This window comes from Anas acuta, chromosome 13 (genome assembly GCF_963932015.1).
Source record: "Anas acuta chromosome 13, bAnaAcu1.1, whole genome shotgun sequence".
NCBI lineage: Eukaryota > Metazoa > Chordata > Aves > Anseriformes > Anatidae > Anas > Anas acuta.
The window spans coordinates 7,083,371-7,108,132 of record NC_088991.1 but is presented as its reverse complement, the minus strand read 5'-3'; the positions used below and the strand labels follow the sequence as shown (position 1 = coordinate 7,108,132).

Below are 24,762 nucleotides of genomic sequence, written 5' to 3'. Positions count from 1 at the left end.
TTCTGTTGGATACTCAGTCCTTGTTAGCATTTCAAAGTAACAGGTCAGCTTACAGAATTATTACCAGAACTCCGTGCACCTTGATTTACACAGGATTATACCAAAATCAAGTAAGCAGATTATTCAAAAGACCAATACTCTCTCCTGAGGACACTAATTCAGTACAGGACAGTTCATTTACCCAGCCAAACCCTGGCTGATACGAGCCAGGATGCCGTTGGCCTTCTCTGCCACCTGGGCACACTGCTGGCTCACGGTCAGGTGCATATCAATTAACACCCCCAGGTCCTTTTCCTCTGCACAGCTTTCCAGCCACTCTGCCCCAAGCCTATAGCATTGCATGGGGTTGTTGTGGCTAAAGTGCAGGATCCAGCACTTAGCCATATTGAACCTCATCCCATTCACCTCTGCCCATCAACCTGACCTGTCCAGATCCCTCTGCAGGGCCTTCCTACCCTCCATCAGACCAACACTTCCCTCCCAACCTGGTTTCAGCTGCAAACTTTGCTCAGGGTTCGCTTGATCCCACCGTGTCACTGATAAAGATATTAAGCAGTACTGGTCCCAGGACTGGTGGAAATCATCTCCAGCTACACTTTGAAATGCTACCTCTCTGGCTCCACTCCCCTGTATGGTGCTGTAACCCACCTCTGCATCTCTTTTAACCTTTCAGGAACATCTGAGATCTCAGTTTTATCAGAGAGCACCCCAACTCCCACACGGCAGCACGGGAGCTAACATGCTCCTGCTAGCACACCCTGGGTCTGGCATCACCAGTGAATGGTTCTCCCCACCCCCTCCAACCTGTTTTCTCCAAACCTGCACCAGTGTCCCTCTTCCAGCAGTCTCATAACAACTCCCAAGAGCACAGCCCTCCCCAAAGTTAGCCAGCAGTACTGAAAGCTCTCCAGCCAGAACGTGCTGCAAGAAAACAGGCACTTCTGCAGCCTTCTTCATTGTTGGTAAGCGGGAAAAGCTTAGAGAGGCACACAGCACGCTCCCCTTTTGTCCTGGTTTCAGTTAGAACAGAATTAATTTTCTTCCTAGTAGCTGGTGGAATGCTGTGTTTTGGCTTAGGATGAGAAGAGTGCTGATAACACCCCGATGCTTTAATTGTTGCAGAGCAGTGCTTATACTAAGCCAAGGACATCTCAGCCTTTTGCTCTGTCCTGCCAACAGGCAGGCTGGGGGTGCAGTAAGAGCTGGGAGGGGACAGACCCAGGACAGCTGACCCAAACTAGCCAAAGGGGTATTCCATACCATCTGACGTCATGCTAAACAATATATAGGGGTGGCTAGCCGGGGGGAGGGAGCCAGACTGCTTGGGGTTAGGCTGGGCATCGGTCAGCGAGTGGTGAGCAATTGCATTGTGCATCACTTGTTTGTACATATTATTATTATTTCCCTATTATCACCATTGTATTATTATTGTTATTATTGTTATTATTATTTTCCTGTCTTATTAAACTGTCTTTATCTCAACTCACGGGCTTCACTTTCCATTTCTCTCCCCCGTCCCAGAGAGGGAGGGGGGAGGGTGAGCGAACGGCTGCGTGGTGTTTAGCTGCCGGCCGGGTTAAACCACGACACCTTTCAAAACCAGTAATGCACATGTGCAGGAAGAAGACATTTAAGTTAGAAGAATCTGATTTTATTGGTGCAAACATTAGAATTCTAGGTGATGGGAAATATTAACAAGTGCTCAGAGCAAGTTCTCCAAGATGAAGGGGTACACACCGTCAGCAAGAACCTGCTGCCCTACTCCTATTGCAGCGATTAAATTCTGGAGCTCAGTCTTCGTGGATGTTGAAAAGCTTTGCTACTTCATTAAGATCAGCATGCTCCTCCCCATCTTTGATGATCTGGAAGAAGGAAGCTTGCATTAAAACCTGTATATGCTATAAAAAAACAGTACTGCAAACCCTACAGTCACCCAGCCAATGCCACACATTTTAGATCCTCTCTAAAAGCCTCCTGGTGACAATATATTGTCTGTGACAATAACTGGAGAGTGATCTCCCTGTCCTTATCTTAACCCTTGAGCCATTTTTTCATTACATTTTCTCCCCCTCTCCCTTTGAGGATGGGGAGTGAGAGAGCAGCTGTGTTGCAGTTTGGCTGCCCAGTAGGATAAAACCACCACCACCACCACATGACAACAGTATTTACTACAGCCAAATTGAAATGTAGCAATATCTGTCTACAACACAGACTTCACCAGCTTCTTTGTAAGCATCTTAATGGGACACGGTGTCAAAGACCTTCCTGAAATCCAGGAAGACGATATCCACTGCTCCGCTTTCATCTGCCAGACTTGACATTTCATTACAGAAGTTTATCTGCATTCAGTCAGTCTCATTTTGTTTCATTTGGCAGATTTACTTTTCAACAAGCAAATCCCAGATCTAAGCAAGCTGAAAGCAACAGTCCCCCTGTTCAGCATACTAGTCCTGTACTGACCTTGCGAGCTATAGGCATCCTGTTGAAGATATTCCATAACACAATTCCCACCACAACTTTGTCCCTGAGGTAGAAAACGACACCTTTGCCATAATCTTCTCCTTCCTTTGGAACGCGAGGCGTTGGTGAAGCACTTGGAGAAGTGGGAACTTCTGTAGCTTCTGCTTCAGTTTCACTTTCCGATCGGATACCTGTCCCTAATGTAAAGATGTCACGTCAAAGAACCAGTGCAGAAAAAGGCAGCAGCTCTCTACCTGCGGTGATAAAGGCAGGCTAAAGAGAAGGCTTCTGTAAGAGACTGAGGTGTGTTTTTCTTTGACTTGACGCCAGCAAAAGTTAGGATTCTTTAACACAATAATGAAGCAATCCTAACACAAAGCATAACGCTGACAATTCCTGGCTCCCGTCACCAAACACGCTGTAGACTCAGCGAACGGTTTGGGTTGGAAGAGGCCTTAATTCTGAACCCCTGCCATGGGCAAGGCCATGAGCTGCACTACATCAGGTTGTTCAAATTCCCATCCAGCCTGACCTTGAGCGCTTCCAGGGAGGGGGCATCCCCAACTTCCTTGGACAACTCTGTCCAGGTATCTAGCCATCATTGTAAATAATTTCTTCTTTCTATCATCTAAATCTACTCTCTCCTAGTTTAAAACTGTTACTTCTTTTTGTATCACTACACACCCTGGTAAAGTATCTCTTCCCCATCTTTCTTGTAGTCCCCCTTTAAGTAGCTTTCTGGGCTGCAGGCACACATTGCTAGCTCATGCTAAGTATTTCATCCACCAATACCCCCTAAGTCCTTCTCCACATGGTTGCTCTCAATCCATGCATCACCCTATCTGTACTGAAGTTTGGGTTTGCCCCAACCCTTACAGGACCTTAGACTGGGACCTTGAACAGTCTCCTTCTTGCAGACTGCATATGCAAAATAAATATGCTTAGATTTGCACAATTTCTTTTGTGCATACCCTGATCAGTTTATTGCTGTGGAGGAAATTTATCTTGACTGGGAAAATAAAGTGTTTAATCTGGTAAATGAGTTACATGATGTGGTCTTGGTGAACACTGTTTTAATCATGTTTTAACATTAAAACCAGCATTCAAAGCTTGGTCTAGAAAAGAAGCTTACAGATGATGTGTCTTAGAGTGAGATCAGACTGACTGTTGCCACTACACAGAACAAGACACAAAAACCTGCATGCACACAAACAGCTCCCAAGGAAGGCTGTACACCTACCTGATTGCTCCGTTGCAGATTTTGGTGTGTCCTTTGCTGTTGCTTTAGCAAAAACCCCTACTGTTGGTAAAGTACTGTCAACAAGTCCAATGGCTTCATACCCTACATCAGGGCCCAGATCACTCCTAGGAATGAACCAAATTAAAAAAAAAAAAAGAAAGCTCATTTATAGGATTAGCATTACAAATGTAGGGCAAGTCTAACCCAAGCCCTAATGACAGTGTCATGCAGGAGCGATCATGGCACACACACTGACTAACACCACCTCTGATGCATATGTAGCGTGTTTATGTGGCAAGGTTTTGGTATGGGGTGGAGGGCATAGGGGAGGCTTCTGTGAGAAGAATCCAGAAGCTGCCCAATGTCAGATAAGGGCCCCGCCGCTGGCCAGAGCTGAGCCAATAAGAGATGTTGTTTGCACCTCTGTGACAGCATATTTAAGAAAGGGGAAAAAACTGCTGAGGAACAGCAGCTGGGAGAGAGAGGAGTGAGGATGAGCCCTGCAGACCCCAAGGTCCGCGAAGGAGTGGGAGGTGCTCCAGGCACCAGAGCAGAAGTCCCCTGTGACCTGTGGTGAGGACCACGGTGGAGCAGGCTGTGCCCCTGCAGCCCGTGGAGGAGACCACAGTGGAGCAGGTGGATGTGGCCTGCAGGAGGCTGCGACCTGTGGAGAACCCCTGCTGGAGCAGATTCCAGGCTGGACCTGTAGCCCATGGAGAAGAGCCCACGCAAGGCGTTTTTGGTTTCTTTCCTTTGTTTCTCACTTCTCTAGCTTGTTAGTAATAATAAATCTTCCCATCTTCCTACTGTTTTGCCTGTCATAATAATTGTTGAGCGATCCTTATGTCAACCCTTAATCCCTTTTCATCCTATTTTCTCCCTCTTTCTCTTCGAGGAGGGGGAGTGAGAGCGGCTGTGGTGGAGCTTGGCTGCCCACCTGAGTAAAACCACCACAGCATACATCAGTGTGAAAGAAGTAATCAAGATAGAGCAAATCTAAGGTCACCAGTTTCAGAAGAAAACAGCTTAGCGAATAAAAACTTAAAAACTACTCTTTTGGAGGAAATTTAACTAATTCCAAGATCTGTGTATCATGACCCTTTAGAAAAATTAAACATCTGACCTTAGGATATGGATATGAACACTGGTAGACAGTTACTTGCCTGTAATTACTAGTTGTACTAAATTGTAATTAGTCATAAGTACTTGCAGAAGTCTTCCATGTTGCTTGCTAAGTACTAATGTCACCTGAGACAGGGTCGAGGCAGAAGCAAATATTCCTCCAGGTTCTACTTAAGGCCATTTGACTAAACTTCTGGCATGTTTGTTTTATGACCACTAGACTTAGCAGCACAGACAATTATTTAGTGCATATTTGAGAGTGCATTTAAAGAAGATTGAAGAGAACTGCACGTTGCTTTAACACCTCCTTGAACTGGGCACCAGCTGAATTTGAACTCACGTGCTTATAGTAGTCGATTCTGCTGTAGTTTGGGACTTAGTAAGCACAGTCTGTCAAAAGTGTTCCCAACTATGCTGAGGACAAAGATGCATTACACAAAACAATATGGGTATCTCTGTATGTGCATTTCTAAGTTACTGGTCATAAATCTCAAATACAGACTGGGGAGAATGAAAGAAATACCAATAACATGCCAGCCAACTGTACAAGGAACCCAGCTCAGCTGTAGCTTCACTGCAGTCAGAAAACAGAACGTTTACAAGGCATATCTTGTCATAGCTCCTACAACATGGTCAGATAAGAAATACTAAAAGAAGAACTGAACGTTACCAGAACATGGACTGATGCCAGTAGGGTTTTGCAGCTCCCGTCATGTTTTCTCCAGCTAGCCTTCCACTCACAACAGCATGATCGTGGTGCTCTACACGTCTCCTACCTAGTTTAATATCATAGAAGCAGGCAGCATCCCCAGCCTTAAAGAGAGATTCATTCAGTGAGGACTGAACACAGACATCAAAAGCTCAAACTAATGCACAAAAGAAAAAAGGCATTGGCAGGAGAACCAACTCAAATAATGAACTGAGTTTTCCTAATAACCCAACTCAGACCTGCTCCCGCTCCCCAAGGCGCAGAAGCTCCACCTTCTCAACATTTTTCACTGATCTTCAGAAAATTAAGACAGTATCAAGTACGCGTTTTTCAGAGGAGCCAGAGTCCTGACTCCCACCAAAAAGACTCTAAATACTCCCATGCAACAGCGTAATTTGTGCTACATTTTAATTTACCCCAACTCCTCTTACACAGAACAAATATTCAAAAATATGCATTCGTTACCACAGTAACAAAACATGCTGTAGTGCATGAACAGGCTCCAAGGCTGCTGGCAGGGTATGCACTACAAGTGGCCTCACTAACTTGCTGGTTTTGGCCTTATTCACTTAATTGAGGTATGTCAGACCCCACAATTCTGTGTGTTTTGACTGCATCAGCTTAACTAGCGGACAGAAAACTCCTCAACATACTCACCACCCAGATATTGGAGCGTGCCTGCAGCTCTGCATTGACCCGGAATCCTCCAAAGTCAGAATCCACCTCCAGACCAGCAGATTTCGCTAATTCCACATTAGGCTCCAGCCCTACTGCAGCCACAATGTGATCAGTCTCCACCTGTTTGAGAATTTATAATTACTATTCTAATTCTCCCAGTAGCCTCTCTGCAAACTTACCCACCCTTTGCATTTAAATTTACCTTTCGGCCATCTTTTAGTTTAATCACCAGTCGATTTCCAGAGACAGAGACAGACTTGACCACGGCGTTAGGCATAACATTAACACCCTCTGGAAACAAACGTAAGAAATGTAATTACTTGCTCAGCAATAGTCTTCATGTGAAGCAGATGTCCTTAGTGCAAACTAAGATGGAGGCAGAGCAAGAACCAGCTTAAGAACCGAGAGGGAGACTACCTTATCTTTACTGAAGCACAAGGAGAAAGAAATCCAGACAAGTCAGAAAGAGCTAATTAAATGACAGTTGAAAGTACATCTCATATGATGGCAAAGTCACATCCAGAAGAACTCCCTAAGACAGGTTCTCAGGCCATAAGGATATTTAATTACCTACTCTGTTACAGCCAGACCCAGAGGTTCTACAAGGAAAGCTTCCACAAGGAGAAGAAAGTAAATCAGACCCATCAGTTACTGGGTCCTGTAGCTTGCAGCCCCAGTTTCCCTCCTTCCTCTGTCCCCACTCTACTGACCAATCCAGAGGAACAGATTCTGCACTACATATAGGAAATGGGAAAAAAAAAGGTGTCTCAGATCTTACAGATCAATTTAACACCACACTAAAGGTGAACGCATAAGGCATGGGGCTACACAATCCTTCTCTCAAACTGATTCTAGGCCAACTAGATTAGGCTGTAAGAAGGAAAATTACATGAGGCTTAGAGCAACTCAGAACTTGCAAGCTGTATCAGCAGTAGGGATCACTCTCTGTAGTGATATTCCAGGTGTATCACTGGCATCACCATGCATATTTGTTTGCCCTTGCCAGAGGAACAACTAAGAAGTGAGAGCCCTGGCAGCCCTGTGCTACCCAAACTGCTCAAGGGCAAGCCTGAAACGCAACTTGTTCTGTTCTGCACTTGGGCCGCCTTGCAACGGACCCAGTTTTCCTGAGACTCCACAGGCTGAACAAGCAGAGATCTGTGTTGTACAAAGAAGAGTTACACAACAGCCACTGATCTAAGCATCACAGCTCAGCCACTTGCAGAGGAGGAGCACTAAGACACAGCTTTACCTCTTCTGACTTTCTCTGTGGTCCAGTTGCTCAGATATTCAGGCAAGACTTTGCCCATATTGCCATTTTCTGGAAACAGCTGAATCACCTCCAGGCCTCTGGTTCGCGCTGAGAGGAAAGCAAAGAGCAGACTTCTTACATCTCATCAATAAAGAGCAGTAGCACAGATTTCAGGACACAAGCTTCACTTTGCTTTACACAAGGAGCTTGGCAGAGGTCTCCAAAACTGGGAGTTCTGGCCCCCACATTTTCCACAGGAATCAAAAAGTGACCATCCACTTTGTCACATACACCTGAAAACTCTAGGATAACAGACAGCAAACTTCAAAGTAAAATGCTTAACATCTCGGTTTCTTATTGAAATCCTGCAGAAATTAACAGTAAAAGTTTATTCAGAAAGCTGTAGGCATTTAACAATTAAAAAAAAAAGTTCAGTTTGAAGTAATTTTACGATGCCTTTTAGTATGAGAGCACAAATATATTACTTTTTACAGGGTGGAATGACTTCGCAACAAGCACTGGTCTGCAAAGCTTACAGAAAGGCCAACTTACAAAAACATTTGTAGTCAGGGTCTGCTTGACAGCTAATGAGAGAATTGAAAACCAGGCCAGCCCATATAGCCAACAAAAGGCATGTGCATCAAGGTTATTTCAGACAAATCACAAGTCCGTGTGAAAATTCAGCAGCTGGGGAATTAAAAGGAAGCTTAAAAAGTCAGGCTGCTTGCACTCAGTGCCTGTCACTTCTGTAAAGGTGCCAGATAAAGCAAGCTGCCTGCAGAGGCACACTTACCTCTTCTTCCCAGAGCACAGGCCAGCTCACTACCAAGAAAGCCACCACCAATAACCGTGATGGATTTGACTTGTCTTGAAATCTTCTCCAGACTTTTGAAGTCCTCGACCTGAAAGATGTATTCCCATTTCAAATATCCTCAAATAGGACAGGCAGCAGGGTAAATTCTTCAGTTTCTCCCTTTGAAATAAGAGTAGCCCTCTCCTCAGCTTAGAAAATGGAAGAAGCACATTTCCCTTGTTCCTCTATCACACAAAGAAAAACAACCTCTGGCTTCCCAGTCTTAGTGCAAACTTTTCCCTGTCCAGACAGCCTCAGATTCCTGAGTTTTCTCCCCAACTGTCAAGAGAAAATTAGAAGGAAATTTCCAGACACAAATGATCTGAAGTACACGCAGCACTGTAAGCACACCACAGATCACAACACAACTTTCCTGTGCCACAGTTGATCAAACCAAACCTGACAACTAGACCACAGTGCAAGTCCAGCACAGAGCAGCAAGATTCCATGGGGCTCATAGGTACCTTAAAGGAGGCTGTAGTGAGGTGGGGGTTGGTCGATTCTCCCATGTGCCTGGTGACAGGACGAGGGGGAATGGGCTAAAGTTGTGCCAGGGGAGGTTTAGGTTGGATGTTAGGAAGAACTTCTTTACTGAGAGGGTTGTGAGGCATTGGAATGGGCTGCCCAGGGAAGTGGTGGAGTCCCCATCCCTGGAGGGCTTTAAAAGCTGTTTAGATGTTCAATTTAGCGATATGGTTTAGTGGAGGACTTGTTAGTGTTAGGTCAGATGTTGGACTCTGCGATCTTGGAGGTCTCTTCCAACCTAGACGATTCTGTGATTCTTATTATTGATTCATTTCCTGAACTAGACTGAGGAGAAACCTGTATATCTGTTCTAAACCCCACATTTTCAAGAAATGTGGAGCTTGTCAAGAAAAAGAATCTCTACTGTGAAAACAGAAGTCCACCAACCAACTTCTGTGTCTTTTATTCACTTTCTCCCAAGGCATAGGATGAAGGTGAAGAAATGCCATGAAGAAGACACATGCATTAGTTTATAAGCTTATCAGAAAACTATCCAAGCCAATCCCACAGCTAACACAAACACTCGACTTCATACTCCACTAAAAATTCAACATATGAGAGCAATCTCTGTTCCATTTCAGACTAAAGGCTGACCTCTTACCCATACGATGCAGAAATATGGCATACGCTTATTCAGGAGGGGTGTCAGGCTGGAGCACTAACCTAACTTACACCATCTGATCATTGTCCTGAAGGCACACAATGCTCACAGTCCAAACTGACTTGCAGTTTTAGATGAAATTCATAGATCTAATACCGCTCATGCATTTAAAAATGCTTGGAAGGTACAACAAAGCCATACAGGAAAGAGACTAAAACCAACACCATAACACAGCTCTCAGGCCTGAGGTAAGAGCGAAGGTGGTGTCTGAGACTCTTAACTTGTTCACCCACCCAGAGAAAGGAATACACAGCAAACACACTCCTGTTTTATCAGCTGAGGGAAGCTGCTGCCATGGCAAGGCTGTCCTAGACCCAAAGCAGAAGAGTGAACAAGCTGAAAGTCATGGTAGTGGTTTTAATTTCTTCAACCTCACCACAGGACTAGCAGAGAATGGAGCTTACCTTTCGGAAGAGTGTCAGCCTTTGCTGGACATCTTTTCCTGCTCTTTCAATGGCGGGCAGATTCCTTGGGGTACCACCTGAAGGGGAGGGTATAAATAGAAAGAGAGACTAGTGACTGCTGGCCCTGTCACTGTTTAGATCTAGTCAATGCAGAGCTAACTTCAGTCTGGGCTGTGATTTTCAAGCTGTTACAGTATGTTCTATTCACTGTTGTGCTCCGGGTTTTTACCATGAAAGATTTCCTGTGCAAGCAGCAGGTGACCCAAGTAACACAGCAGAAAAATAAATAAAAATCCAATGCTATACACTTTGTTCCACTAACTGGAGACAGTCAGTCCCTCTACATAGGGCTGCAGAACTGCTAGGGGTAGATACTAGAGCAGTGTTCTGCCAAGGTAAAAGTTGGTTCTCCTTGCTACTGCCACAGGCAGGATTTGAAAGTGTTGAGCTATACAGGAGTTCCTTTACCCAGCTGCTGGGGAAGTCACCTTTTCCTCCTTTCCTACCGATTTTCAGAGTAAAACTTTGAACGTCCCAGAGAAGCTGGCTCATGCAAGGCAAGTGAAAAACCCCATGGCACGTTTGTTGGTCTGACTGTCCTTCATGTGACTGCTCGGCGAAGAGTTTGATACGCATGGCAGGAACTTCCTTGCCAAGTAAATGTCACTGAAATAAAAAGCCTGACACAACACAGAGTAAGGAGGAGATGAGAACAAAACACACACAAAAAACCCTTACCAGTGGCAATCAAACATTTATCATAGGATATCTGGGAACCATCACTGAGTTTCACCGTGTTGCCTCTAACATCCATATGCACAACCTGCAAAATTAAACAAGCAGGAGAGCTCAGGCTTCCACCCACTGTAATTCCATCCATTTGAGTTAAAATTGCACAGACTACTGATGAGAAAACTTGTAACATTCTTCCACCTTTAAGTGGCTACTATTTTTCTACTGGGAGGCAGAAGGGGGAGGGCGGGGCAGGCAGGGAAGGGAGAAGACTGGAAGGAGAAATTCAAAGAGCTTCTTTTGGCAGCAATAACAGATCGGGCCAATCTTCCCAGGATCTGACTCTAGAAGTGATTCAGCAATAAGAAGACTGAAATCACTGAAGTCTTATTTTAGCAATATACAGAAAATTCAGGAAACAAATATAGTAGAAGCCTCACCATAATTTTTTTCACCTTTCTGCTGCCTCTGTACAATGCTCATGTTATGATCCGTAACTCAGATGACACTCAACTCTCTTTACCTCTCCTTCTAGTTGATACATAGCCTAGTTCCAATTTTGCCACACCTTGTTTGTAAACTGTATATATTCTCATCCCATGCACGTACTCCAATCTCATCCTTCCTGCTTCCCTCAGATCACTACTATTTTTCATAGCTTTTCCTGCTTTCAAGCTTCACACATGCTGTCCTTAAGATTAGGGTAGTCCCAGATTCACTGTATAAATTTTTCACATTTTTCATATTCTCCTCCTCAGCCAACCCCCCACAAGGGTTTACAGCTGTTACTTTTCAGCTTAGACCATGGGTTCTGCTTGGGAAGAGCTGTATGATGATAGAACAACAGCTAGTGATGCACTCACCTTCTTGCCACAGAGAACTGCTACTCCACCATTTTCTACAAAAGGCAGATCGCGAGCAGGCACATAGAATGACGGTGGCTGGAAATATATGCTGAAAAAAGCTCAATTATCAAATGAGTTCCAGTTTCTCTCTGACACCAGCTATCTGGAAATTACCAATGATATGAATACAACTCTGTGCACCATAACAAGCTCCAGAATTTATTTATTTTTTAAAAACTAGCAGCTTCACACTGTTAAGTTCATGTATTTACTTCAGTAAGGGTTTATATCATAAATGTCACAAGGATCCAGTGGGATCCTAGGTTTCTAGAGCTCTGCTCTGAACTGTGAAGCTATACCCTCACCTATACCACTAACTTATTTCACAGGATTTCTCCCAGCAGCATATGATTAAGGGAATCACAGCAAGATTCAAGTGATGTTTAGCACTAAGCTAACACAACGTACTAAGCAGCACGTAACTGCCACCTCTGGAACATCTCAGCATCTCTGAGAAGCCCCTCTCCACATGCCTGCAGCCTCTTATTGTGGAGTCTCTTGGACTCCGCAACTCAGATGGTCCAGTGCAAAATATCACACAGGTTCTGCCCACAACATGCAATGATCTGTTCCTTCTTCAGTCACTCTAGTGGCAATGAACGCATCCATGCACAACCCAGGGCTCTCTTCATCACAGGGAGACATGAAGTCTACTCAGTGATCTGTTTAAACAGCATTGCTGCTGTGTTCCTCAGAGCTCTCCAGTAGCTCTCTCACAAGAACACTTTTATCATCTTAAACACTTTCATAAACACTCTTCTTCGTCTTTGCTACGTGACATACCTCCTCTCCTTGCCATTCCACTGTTTGAATCGCAGAGTCTCCGTCACATTTGGATCATCTGAGAACCACAGTTCTTTGGAAAGGGGCGGACGCATGTAGGGCAATGAAGGATCTTCAGACACGATCAGCACCTTTAATTGGTCATTAAACTTATCAGTTGAACTGATGCAGGCAATGCCAACACACACAAGGGCTCCGAAGCAAGCATGGTATTCAGCCATCCACCCAACTCTGCTCTAGAACAGGGCATCTCTTACCCGGGCACCAGGGTCACGAGCCCGAATGGACCGGGCAGCAGCAAAAGCAGCAGTTCCTCCACCGATTAGCAGGAAAGGGACATGAGATGGGACCTCAGGGTGAGCTTCTGGAGCTGCAGGTGACATATTAGACATTTTACTACAAATACAACATGAAAAACTGCCCAGCAGCGAAGAACAGAGTACACCACCAGACATCTTTCGCATACAAATTTCCTTTGTCAGACTGCCCTTCAAATACTTTCTCCTCCCTCCCCTTCCAGCCCAATATAGTTCCCATGAACCATGCTGCTGCTTCACTAAAAGCAGGCTCCCCACATAACTCAAACTGGCATATTTTATCAAACAGTTTTTCTAAGCTAGATCTGCACAGCTGAGCTCAGTGACTATGAGAGTTTTAGAACAGGCCAGCAGCACAGCTTACATCATTTAGCTCATCTGTTATAGATCTACTTTTCTCTGGTTTAAGAGTTTGGGAGGAGTAAGAATGATCTACATGACAGGTCTGAAATACTAACATTTGGACAGCCTGTTAAATGCTTGTCCAGCAAACTCTCAAAGAGCTTCATTTTACTAACTGATCTATTTAAGCATGCTGCTTACGTTTGCACAGCTCAGTGAAGAGGCTGCAAAGTCAAGACCCCCAAAGTTTGTTTCTGGCATTGAACATGCAATTTCAGAAGTTTCAGATAGCATCAGGACATTCTCTGTAGAGTATAATCAGGATAGCGAAAACATGCTCAGACTCTACTTTGGCCAAATATTGTACTAGAAATCCAACAGTCAGGTTTTATAGTAAATCTGTTGAGTTAGCAAGAGAGACAGCCAAAAAAAGTATTCAGGAGAAAAGACCTCATAATTCTACATGACAGGGTTGCCATTCAAATCAGGAACCAATGTCAAAATTATTTGGGAAATACAATCTGCTGAGTGTTTGATCTAGCTACACTTCCTCAGCACCTTTACGGACATAAATCAAGACCAAAACTCTGCACTGGACAATCAGTTTATAAGAAAACAAATTCTCAAAACCATACCAGGTATGGTTTAATAATAGGTAATAATAGGTAATAATATCCTAAGGTATATTATTTTTTAATTGCATTCCAAAAGGAGACCAGCTTTTGAATTCCTACCAGAATACCTTTCCCCTCACACACAGGTGCTGTTTCTAAACAACATGCAGTTAAATTGTATGTAGGAATAAGTCAAATATTACCATTAAGACCTCACCTGCTGAGCCCCGAGAAGCAGCACCTGTATGTGGAAAAAAAAGTCAACACTGACTTAATGCAACAAAACACAATCTAACAAGGATAACTTTAGGAAGTTGCAGATCAGAGCTGATTCAAGGAGACGTTATTAACAGACTCTTCACCATAAAGGGGCAGAGACTCCAGAAACATTGACTTACCTCTGCTTCAACACCTAACCTCTCACTCTTTTCCAGCCTCAACCCTGATAAACATGCTTTATCCTCTTCTTCAGACCAAAGCAATTACTTTGCTGTCCTGTTTCCAGGATAATATGTTGGTTTCATAATCAAGTGACATAGAACATCCTATTTTTAACGACCTAAAGCCACTCTTACTATGCAATACACCGTTCTTTGGCCCAACAGCTTAGACAGCGTAGCTTGAGATCTCATACACTACAAAAGACCTTCAGAAACTAACCTGTGGGCCACACAGTCTGCCAGGCATCAAGAGCTTCACTAATTGTCAAGATTCCTTCATTTATACATGACCCAAGCATGGTACTCCTTGCAGCCCCAGCCTACTATACATGGAACAGGGACATGGCACAGCACTGAGGGTTTTAGTGTTGGCAGACCATACTGTTCTATTTGTTTCAGGAGTCTCAAGTTAAGAGCTTACGGAAAATAAATCTAAACACAGAAATAACAAGCTAGTACCCACCAGGAGATGATGCATTTTCTTGGGATCGTGCTGTTATTGTTGTGACACGGCTGGTGAAACGCTCTTTGTTTTCTCTTAACGTTTTGTACACCTAGAGACAGACATGAAAACACCTTGTACGTGTTACAGCATCAAGGCATCATTCGGCTTCCCGCACCTGTAAACTTCTGTTTTGGATTATTAAATGTAGAAAAGTTTATTGTAAGGCAACTTTTCCCTTAAGAACTACATTATTTGAGAATAATAAATCTGCAAAATTATTTGTCAATGTCCCTTGAAATTATTTGAGGCCAGGGAGCACAAGGATGGCTTAACTGAAGTAAATAACTAACTTGGTATGGCATTAAAGTACCCTCCCTCCACCCGCTCACCCAATAAAAACACATTTATTTAAGCATCTTACATAAGCTCCTGCCCCTGTGACTGTTCCTCCTACAATTAAGTAGAACAGTAGGTTGCTGCCAGCTTTGCCAGGAACACCTGAAGACATTAGTGATCTAGAAGGGTATCTTAGATGATGACACTGCAAAACTGTAGGTGAAGACAGGCAATGAGAGAAAAGAGAGGGAAAGTGCTGAGTATTAAGAAGAACTCTTGATTAAACAGATCTTGGGAGAAAGAGAGTATGTTTTCAGTTACTTTGTCTGTCAAAAATGAAACAAAAAATTAAAAAAAAAAGAAACATTGGTGCTACAGGTAGAAGTACGTATACTTACAGTTTTGGACTCAGAAGATAAAGACCTCTTAATTATTTAAGTCATCTTTCATGTTCAAAACAAAAGGTCTGGCTCAGATGAAGCACTGATTTTCCAGTGTGGACTAGGGGAGAGAGCTGGGAACACACGTCTCTGAAGACTATCTAATGTTTTCCTTATTACAAGTAACAAAGATTTTGCTTTTTTAGCTTTTAGCAGATGATGAGTGGAGTTTAAATTAAATGTGTATTTATATATATAGTGACAGGTCACAGCTGCCCATGGTTTCTGGCCCTTCTCCAGAATTTTTACCCCAACTTTCTTTCCAGCTAGACAATAACCACAGATGTTCACACCACTAAAATGCTGTTCTATTTCACAAAGAAGCTTTTCACACTCAGAGGTGAATCTCTTCCTGAATGACAGAGCAAAGCTTCTTCTCCTTTCAAGTCCATCAAGAAATTTAATTGCCATCTTAATCAGTTTTTCCTATAGCTGCTGTCTTCAGCTCAGGCAAGACTGCTGCTGCTACTCAGTATGAGTTGGCAGATGGAAGAAGCACAAAAGGACAATAAGGGCACATGAAGGAATATTTAATAGGAAAACATACTTTTCCTCCATGCACTGTTTTGAAATTCTATTTATTTCTCAGAAGTCTTCTGCATGGGGAAATTTCATTAGGAGAAAAATCACAACTCATAACTTTTAAATAAATATGATCTTCAAAGAGGAAAAAATCTTAACAAAGATTTGTATAATGTAATCTTAGGGCCTGTCCCCTTCTAGGTAATGTTTTCACTCTTCAGAGCTGTCGGGGAATGTGTTTTACTCTCTAGGTTAGGCTGGAAAGGTTTACTCTTTTGAATCTTTGAGTCAGACATAAACGTGTGCTTCTCAACACTGTGTTGATTTGGTATACTTACACAAGCTAAACACTAATGTTCTGAATTGAAATCTGTCAAATAAAGGTTTGTTTTGGTATTAGCAGCATATACCATCAAATTCTCACCGAACCATATGCTACTGTCACATAAAAGACAACAGATGGAGCTGTAGTTAGTAAAAATGTGTGCCTTTATAATTAATAAAAACAAAAAACCACCACCACCACCACCAAAAAAGTAAGTTAATTTCCAGATAGTTCGGTTAGCTCCCCTCTATCAAGTTGACCAAAGGAAGAAATAGCTAGAAAGATAAAAAGCTAAGGAAAGTTAGCTGAAATACAACAAGCATTTGATAGGAGAGCATAGCTTTTTTCTATGAACTACCTTTCTACTTACATATACACCCGCTCCTAACGTTGACAAGCCCATAATAAGGGCAAAAACAGAACTACTGCCTTTGCCCCCAGGCACATCAGAGCTAGCCACTTGTCTGCTCATCTGTAGTCCTATGGGCACATTCCAGCGCTGCAACAAGTTGCCTAAGGAATACAATTTATTAGACAAAAACATAAAAGGATTGTCAATATAGAGTTGTGTTTTAAAATTAGAGCCCAAGTCATTTCTGAAAATTAGTAAATAAGCTATTTGTTTGAAAAGCACAGTATCATGTCACCGCAGTGATTTATTCTATGCCAGAACTAACAGCTACAAGACTGCTCCAGGCACCTGTGGATACCACAAATACAAGCAAGATCAAAAACTACTACAAACCAATTAATAGCAAGACCATCTGCAGTGAAGATCCACGGACTACCTCCTGCTGAAGGAGCCTTCCAGACACATATCACTGGGAGAGTACATCAGAGATATGTGCGTACTGCGCATTTGCTTTTCTTACTCCCTGCTCTTCTGTCAGGAGCAAGTGCTGGTCTAAAGAATCATTTTCGCATATTCAGCCAGAACTTGCTGCAGTTTGGAACTGGGCTCCACTGAAAAGAGTCTGGCCCATCCTCTTGACACCCTCCCTTTGGGTATTTGCACACGCTTACAAGATCCCCTCTGTCTTCTCCAAGCTAAACAGGCCCAGCTCTCTCAGCCTCTCCTCACATGAGAGATGCTCCAGTCCCCTCATCATCTTCATAGCCCTCCACTGGACTCGCTCCAGGAGCTCCCTGTCCTCTGGTACTGGGGAGCCCAGAACCAGACACAGGACTCCAGGTGAGGCCTCACCAGGGCTGGATGGATGGGCAGGATCCCCTCCCTCGTCCTGCTCGCAGCACTCTTCTGAATGCACCCAGGAGACCCATGGCCCCGAGGGCATAGTGCTGGCTCACGGTTAACGTGCTGTCCACCAGGACTGCCAGGTCCCTCCCTGCAGGGCTGCTTTCCAGCAGGTCAGCTCCCAAGCTGTACAGGTGCAGGGGGTTATTCTGGTGCAGGACTCAGCACCTGCCTTTGTTGAACTCCACGAAGTTCCTCGCTGCCCAAGGCTTCAGCCTGCCCAGGTCTCTCTGGCTGGCAGCACAGCCCACACCGTATCGGACACTCCTCCCAGTTTTGTGTCATCTGCAAACCAGCTGAGGGCGCGCTCAGTTCCACCGTCCAGGTCATTGATGGATGAACTGAACAGGACTGGGCCCAGTACGGCCCCGCTGGGGGCCTCCAGCCAGACTGAGCGCTGCTGATCACAGCCCTCCGAGTTCTGCCCTGCAGCCGCTTCTCCAACACCGAGACACTAACATAGCCACGTTAGGACAAGCAGTAGGTACGGTTATACCAACAAAAAGTCCATTTGCCACCAGCTTTCTGAGGAACAGTACCACCGGGAGGAGGCTTTTGCTGATAGCAAAGGTATCCCAAACGAAGGGCAGCAGCAAGGGCTGCCAATCCAAACGCAGCCCAGTAAACCTTACAAGCAAGGCAACAAGCACATCTACTTGAACAGCCACATACCGTTTTATTTTAGGCTGAAGTATGAGATTAAACTTCAGTATTTCAATTAGACCTTTACCAGCGTCACAGCGACGGCTGAGCAGTGCTTTAACACCGCCAGCTGTGCCCGGGCTTCTCTGCAGAACACGTTCCCCCTGACACAGAAAGCAACTTCTGCCTGCTTCAGTGCTCGTAACACACACACCGCTACACCTGCTTCATTTCCTCGCATATATCAGCGAGACAGAGCTGATTTGGAAGCTGTGAGCATCCAAATGGACGCGAGTAAACCAACCCCAGCTACACCACGGCTTCCTGGAACAGTCCTTGGGAACTAATGCACCTCAGCAGCTCCCTTGGGGCACGCCAGCCCCGCAGGCGCCGCTCGCAGCTCCAGCACCACATTTATTTTATTTCATTTTTTTCCCTGACAGGGCTCGCAGCGCCCACCTCGCTCCGCTTCCCCTACCGCAACCCTTTACCTTCCCAACGCCTCGCAGCACGCCAGCACCAAGCGGCTCTCCCCTCCCACCCCCACCTTCCCGGAGCAGCCCCCTCACGCCTCAGCTCCCCCCGCTCACCTGCGGCGGGGCCGAGGGGCCGCAGCGGCCGCCGCGCCCCGAGGGCTGCCAGGCGGCAGCACAACATGGCGCCCGCCGCCTCACCGCCAGCCGGCCCCGAGCAGCCGCCCCGACCCCCGCCGCCCCCACGGCGCATGCGCGGCCGCCGCCCCCCCCCCTTCCCGCGCTCCCGCTCCGCGTCGCCGCCGCCATGTTGCGGCCGCTCCGCTGCTGCCTCAGCGGCCCGCAGCCGCCGCTCCGCCGCCACTGCTCCTCCTCTTCCTCCTCCGCCTCTGCCTCAGGGCCCGGCCGCCGCCTGCTGCTGTCGACGCCCATCTTCTACGCCAACGGGCCTCCGCACCTCGGGCACCTCTACTCCGCGCTGCTGGCCGACGCGCTGCACCGCCAGCGAGGGCTTCGCGGCGCCGGGCCCGGCCGCTTCTCCACAGGTGAGCCCCGGCCCCAACCTCCCGCTGCTGGGCGCTGCCGGCTCCTCACGGGGCTCCCCTGAGGTGCCCGGCCCCCCCTTACCCCGTGTGTGTCCCCTGTGGCGTTTCAGGTACCGACGAGCACGGGCTGAAGATCCAGCAGGCCGCGGCTGCGGCAGGGACGTCGCCCCCGGAGCTCTGCGCCCGCGTTTCGGCTCTGTTCCGCCAGGCCTTGACCCAGGCAGCGGTCTCCTTCACGGATTTCATCCGCACCAGCGAGCCCCGCCACCAGCGAGCCGTGTGTCACTTCTGGGGTGCCCTGCAGGAGCGTGGGGCGCTCTACAAAGGGTCTTATGAGGGCTGGTACTGCACTCCAGACGAGTGCTTCCTGCCCGAGAGCCAGCTCGCCGAGCGTACGGACAGCCAGGGGCGCACGTACAAGGTGTCTTTGGAGACTGGCCATGAGGTAACCATAGCACATCTGCATAACCACTGTGTAACTGGCTGGTACTTTGTTCTAGGAAAATCTGGGGACGTTTAGTGCTTCCTGTGGGCTTTGTAATTCATGTCAGTTGAGATTTGCCTATGCCTCAAAGAATGTCTCTCTGCTGCGTCTTATAGCTGTGTATGGCTGCATAAGGGAGAGATGCCAATGGGATTCTAAACCCCAAGTGAATTTTGAATTTCAGCCATGTGGCAGGCATGTGGATTCACCCGCTACTGAGTTTCACAGGCCATTGGCTTGGAAACAATGTTTAAAAGTGGTGATGAAAGATGTTAGATGTGAGGAAGGATAAAGCTGTTTATAACTGAGCTGTTTGTTGGCTGCCCAGATTTTCAGATGACCTAGTTAGTGAGGCAGTTTCATTTGGCCTCTAGATATTTTTAATTAGTCATGTGTCATTACACGGGGTTTGGACCTAAATTAAACACAATAAGAGTACCTGCCTGTGGTCTAGTCTCACAATGGAATGGTGCAGCCAGGAGTATGGGACCTGACCTAGAGTGTCTCTGCCACTGCAATTTCTATAAGATATCAGGAACATGATTTAATACAATTGTGGCAGATAATCATGCTTCAGAGCTAAGCGGAGATTATACTCCTCTGATATTTGTACTAGATTGGGGCATGTGAGCATTGGTTCACACAGAAAGGGGTATGTTATGAAATAATCCCTTGTTAAAGTACCTAATGTAGTTGGGGCCAGGAGGGAGAATGAATTTTCAGGCAAATAAATCATTTCTTAGATCTAAAATACAGGCAGCAGGCTTCCACACCCTGAGAACAAGCTCCCTGTACCTATGAAGAGATCATCAAGGGGATGGAGCCAGGTTCTTCCAGTGGTACATGACAGGGGGGTGGGAGAGAATGGTCATAGGCTGAAACCAGAGGTTCAGACTGGGTTTAAGGAGAAGCTTTTTCCCCATGAGGACAGTAGAACAGGCTGCCCGGGAAGGTTCTGTGACCTTTATCTGTGGAGGTTTTCAGGATGCACAGGTGACTGCTGGAAGCAGGAGGCTGAACCTGCTGGAAGCAGGAGGCTGAAGCCCGTGCTCCTCAGACCAGGGCTGGATGGAAGACGACAGGGAATATCAGCTCTGTGCACAGTGCTGAGAGCTGATACCCCAGAGTTGAAGAAGCTTATGGAAAATGATAAAGAATCCAGAATTAAAAAACAAAACAAAACAAAAAAACACACACACACAAAAGTTTGTGTAACTTGTTTATGATTTATGCAGGGAATAATTTGTCTTTTGGGGTAACCTTTTAATCAAGTAAACAAAGGTAGTAGCAGCTACAGACTGAAATTAGATAAACTGAAGTGCAACATAGCACTAAGTGTAATTACTCCTTAGTCTCTCAACTTGAGGGGTGGTGTGTTCTTTACTGGTTGTATTGAGAGTGAGGCACTTTCTGGCTCAGCCAAAAATCGTTGGATTCAGCACTAGAAAAATTAAACTCTCCTGCATGATGCTGTCTTATTTTAGAGCCTTAGTCAGCTTTAAAAACTAAGAATCCTGACCTTCCCACGGATCTCTTGAGTATCTTTACGCAATTCACTTGTATCTTAGGTACCAACAAAGTTGTAATTGTTTCAGCTATGTTACATAATTTAAATCTGTGAGAGAAGAGCTGTCAGTACTTAAACATAATTATAGGCTAAAGTTGGCAACTAAAATGCATTAAATCTTAAATGGAGGAAAAAGAGTAGAAACACCTAAGAGAAAAGAAAGGGCACTCACCAGGAATATTATTTTGTCTTTTTATGATTTTCTACCATAATCACAAAACTACATTTCTAAGAAAGTATATTCTTGTCTCCATTATTCTTGCCTGATGACACACAAACACAGCTTGTAGAAAGGTACTCCTTCCCTGGGGGCATGAGGATCCTTCAAAGCAGAGTCCCGGATGCCTCAGTTCTTGGGTGTTGCTCTGGGGAACCTCAGGAGGTGGTGTCTTTGGAGAGGAGGTCCCTCTAGGCATAGAACTATACCAGGGCTTTACGTGGTGGGGAGCACACCCAAACACAAAGGGAGCATGTGACAAAATCCCCGCTGAGAGTGCTGTGTACAAATTGTAAAACCATTTGCAGCGTATTTGGACTGTAATTCTTTTCTCTCCTGTTTTTTCAGGTGCACTGGACCAAAGAGGAGAACTACATGTTCAGGCTCTCTGCATTCCGGGACCCATTGCAGAAGTGGCTCCGTGACAACCCCCGTGCCGTTTTTCCCGACCCTTTCTACCAGCGCGTGCTTCACTGGCTGGGAGACGACTTGCCGGACTTGTCTGTCTCTCGTGAGAGAAGCCGGTTGCAGTGGGGTATCCCTGTCCCCGGTGACTCCACGCAAACCATTTATGTGTGGGTAGATGCCTTGGTGAACTACCTGAGTGTCGTGGGCTACCCTGAGACACATGGAGAGTGGTGGCCCGCTGCGCACCACGTCGTGGGCAAGGACATCCTCAAGTTCCACGCTGTCTACTGGCCAGCGCTGCTGATGGCAGCGGGGCTGCCACCCCCCGAGCAAATTCTTGTGCACTCCCACTGGACTGTCCATGGGCAGAAGATGTCCAAAAGCCTGGGCAACGTGATCGACCCTTCTGCTTGCATTGGACAGTACACGGTAGATGGATTTCGGTACTTCCTGCTAAGGCAGGGTGTACCCGAGCGGGATTGTGACTATTATGATGAGAAGGTTATTAAGGTACTGAATTCAGAACTGGCAGATGCGCTTGGGGGACTTCTGAATCGGTCAACAGCCCTTAGCATTAACCCCAGCAACACTTACCCTTATTTCTCAGAGTCTTGTTTCCCAAAGATCTTGGATTACAGGGAGACAAAAGCCTTGGGTAGGGCTTCTGCTGAAGACTATGAGTTTGTGGTGTCTGTGGCTTCTCTGCCGCTGCAGGTGGCTAGCTATTTTGAGGATTTCCAGATCTACAAGGCTTTAGAATGTATTGCCCTGTGTGTAAGGCAGACCAATGGTTTCTTCCAGAGACACAGGCCTTGGAAACTCAACAGAAATCACCCTGCAGAGAAGCTGTGGCTTGACACCATCATCCACGTTACGCTGGAATGCCTGCGGGTCTTTGGGACTCTCCTGCAGCCAGTGATCCCATGCACTGCAGACAAGTTGCTTTCCAGGCTGGCTGTTCAGCCGGAAGAGAGAGGTCTCTCAAATTTGACGTTTCTTCCACGTTACAATGGGAAGCCGTGTCCCTTTGAGGGGAGACAGCTTGGACCTGACACCGGTGTCTTATTTCACAGACTCGAGAAGTCAAGTCAGCGTCAGATAGAGAACAAGAGGCTATAGTCTCTCACAAATAGCTTTTGTAAATAAGTCTCCAGGAATGCCCAGAAAATGTGATCTTTATTGGAGCATGTCCCTCCCATCTCTTGGAGGTAATGCAAATTAGATAAAACAAAACTGAGCAAGGCTGCGCTGCCCTTCTCGTCCTGCGTAGGTGATTGCCAGAGGCATCTGCCTGAACTGGTGTGGTTGTACACAGCTGGGCAGCTGAGCTCCACCACAACCGTGCTCTCACTCTCCCTTCTCAAAGGGAAAGGGGGAAGAAATATGAAAAGGGCTCAAGGCTTGAGATAAGGAGATGGAGATCACTCAACAATTATCGTCACAGGCAAAACAGACTCAGAGGGAGAAACTAAAATTCCTCCCATCCACCCTCTTCTACCTCCCCCCAAATGGCACAGGGGAAGGGGAGCTGTGGTCAGTCCCGAACACTTTGTCTATGCCACTCTTTCAGTTGCCCACTTTGTAGAATCACAGAATGGCCCTAGTTGGAAGGGACCTGACAGATCATTTAATTCCAACCTCCTTGCCACAGGCAGGGGTGCCACTCACTAGGTCAGGTACGCCAATGCCCCATCCAGCCTGACCTTGAACACTTCCAGGGATGGGGTATCCACAGCTTCTCTTGGCAACCTGTTCCAGTGCCTCACTAACCTTACAGTGAAGAATTTCCTCTTAATGTGTAATCTGAATCTATCCCCTCCTAGTTTAAGACCATTCTCCCTTGTCCTATAATTACCTGCCTCAGTAAAGAGTCCTTACCCATCCTTTTTATAGGACCCTGCTGAGTATTGAAAGGCCTCAGTGAGGTCTTGGAGCATTCTCCAGGCTGAACATCCCCAGCTCTCAGCCTTTATTCATAGAAGAGGTGCTCCAACCCTCTAATTATCTTTGTAGCCCTCTGGACTCTAACAGGTTCACATTTTTCTTGTGCTGGGGACCCCAAGCCTGGATGCAGTACAGGTGGGGCTTCACAGGGGCCTCCTCTAGGCCACATCCACCTGCTCCACCGGGGGCTCCTCCACGGGCTGCAGCGTGGAGATCTCCATGTGGGACCCACGGGCTGCAGGGGGACAGCCTGCTCCACCAGGGGCCTCCACAGGCTGTAGAGGGTAACTTCTGCTCCAGTGCCTGGAGCGCCTCCTGCTGCATTCACCTTGGTATTTTGCAGGGCTGTTTCTCACTCCTCTCTCCCAGCGGCTGTGGTGCAGCAGTTTTGTTTTTTTTTTTTTTTTTTTTTTTCCCTTTCTTAAATCTGCTGTCACAGAGGCACACACGATGTCACATATTTGCTTGGCTCTGGGCAGCGGTGAGTCCATTTGGAGATGACTGGAGCTGGCTCTTAGCTGACATGGGGCAGTTTCTGGAGTCTTCTCCCAAAGGTTACTCCTGCAGCCCCGCCACTACCAAAGCCTTGCCACGTAAATCTGATACAATGGGGAAGCAGACACACTCAAACTAGCTGTATCAGCTGGGCTGACAGCTAGGAAGGTTTCTGGGGTAACACCTTGGGGGTACACCTAAGCAGTGCAGGTGGTAGCAGAGAATAAACTGAAGGCACTGCCTAGGGTATGAATATTGCTGCTTTGTTTCCTGGTGTACTTTAAGGGACGTAAAAATGGGTTGAGGCAAAATACCCCTTAAAACAGCGTGCACTCTGTGCACTGCCTTGAGGCTCCATTAGAGAGCCCTCTTTCCTACACGTATCTTTACAAGGCAAATAACCTGGGACGCAGATGGCAGGAATGCCAGACCTCCTGCAGGAGTAGAGATGGCAAATGACAGCTAGAAACAACCCTTTACCTTCAGACCCTAAGGCTATTGGCAGATATGACCACCTAGTCCAGAAAGGGGTTATTTGGTCATGATCTCCCATTCAGACTGATGCTGTTACAGAGCTGTGATGCGCATTTCCAGTAGCCACATGCTGCTGAGAGCAGGCCAGTGTTC

General features: G+C 46.2%; 2 protein-coding genes across 6 annotated transcripts; one reads left to right on the top strand and one right to left on the bottom strand.

Moving 5' to 3' along the window:
• Positions 1-1,629: 1,629 nt before the first annotated feature.
• AIFM1 (apoptosis inducing factor mitochondria associated 1) lies at positions 1,630-18,725 on the bottom strand. 5 transcript variants are annotated; one of them, XM_068697592.1, is made up of 17 exons: positions 18,593-18,725; positions 16,476-16,618; positions 14,501-14,591; positions 13,815-13,838; positions 12,582-12,694; positions 12,325-12,455; positions 11,500-11,590; positions 10,643-10,727; positions 9,905-9,981; positions 8,255-8,363; positions 7,462-7,569; positions 6,412-6,500; positions 6,189-6,329; positions 5,493-5,635; positions 3,701-3,825; positions 2,461-2,657; positions 1,630-1,862 (listed from the first exon to the last, which is right to left on the bottom strand). In XM_068697592.1, exons 1-17 carry the CDS (start codon positions 18,657-18,659, stop codon positions 1,791-1,793), a joined length of 1,806 nt encoding a protein of 601 aa, XP_068553693.1. In that variant the 5' UTR covers positions 18,660-18,725; the 3' UTR covers positions 1,630-1,790. The 5 variants fall into 5 exon arrangements, with proteins under 5 accessions (XP_068553693.1, XP_068553694.1, XP_068553697.1 ...); XM_068697593.1 differs by lacking the exon at positions 16,476-16,618 and adding an exon at positions 14,904-15,031 and having other exon boundaries at positions 18,593-18,715; XM_068697596.1 differs by lacking the exon at positions 18,593-18,725 and adding an exon at positions 14,904-15,031 and having other exon boundaries at positions 16,476-16,616.
• Positions 18,656-24,388, top strand: MARS2 (methionyl-tRNA synthetase 2, mitochondrial). Its single transcript, XM_068697597.1, has 3 exons — positions 18,656-19,020; positions 19,131-19,465; positions 21,637-24,388. Exons 1-3 carry the CDS (start codon positions 18,783-18,785, stop codon positions 22,813-22,815), a joined length of 1,752 nt encoding a protein of 583 aa, XP_068553698.1. The 5' UTR covers positions 18,656-18,782; the 3' UTR covers positions 22,816-24,388.
• Positions 24,389-24,762: the final 374 nt, after the last annotated feature.

Coding starts and splice junctions, on each gene's coding strand:
- AIFM1 (XM_068697592.1), bottom strand. CDS start 18,659: ATGTTGTGCTGCCGCCTGGCAGCCCTCGGGGCGCGGCGGCCGCTGCGG. Junction 13,839..14,500: donor AGAAAATGCATCATCTCCTG/GTGGGTACTAGC, acceptor TTCCACATACAG/GTGCTGCTTCTCGGGGCTCA. Junction 1,863..2,460: donor GGATGCCTATAGCTCGCAAG/GTCAGTACAGGA, acceptor TCCTTCTTCCAG/ATCATCAAAGATGGGGAGGA.
- MARS2 (XM_068697597.1), top strand. CDS start 18,783: ATGTTGCGGCCGCTCCGCTGCTGCCTCAGCGGCCCGCAGCCGCCGCTC. Junction 19,021..19,130: donor GCCCGGCCGCTTCTCCACAG/GTGAGCCCCGGC, acceptor GTGGCGTTTCAG/GTACCGACGAGCACGGGCTG. Junction 19,466..21,636: donor CTTTGGAGACTGGCCATGAG/GTAACCATAGCA, acceptor CTGTTTTTTCAG/GTGCACTGGACCAAAGAGGA.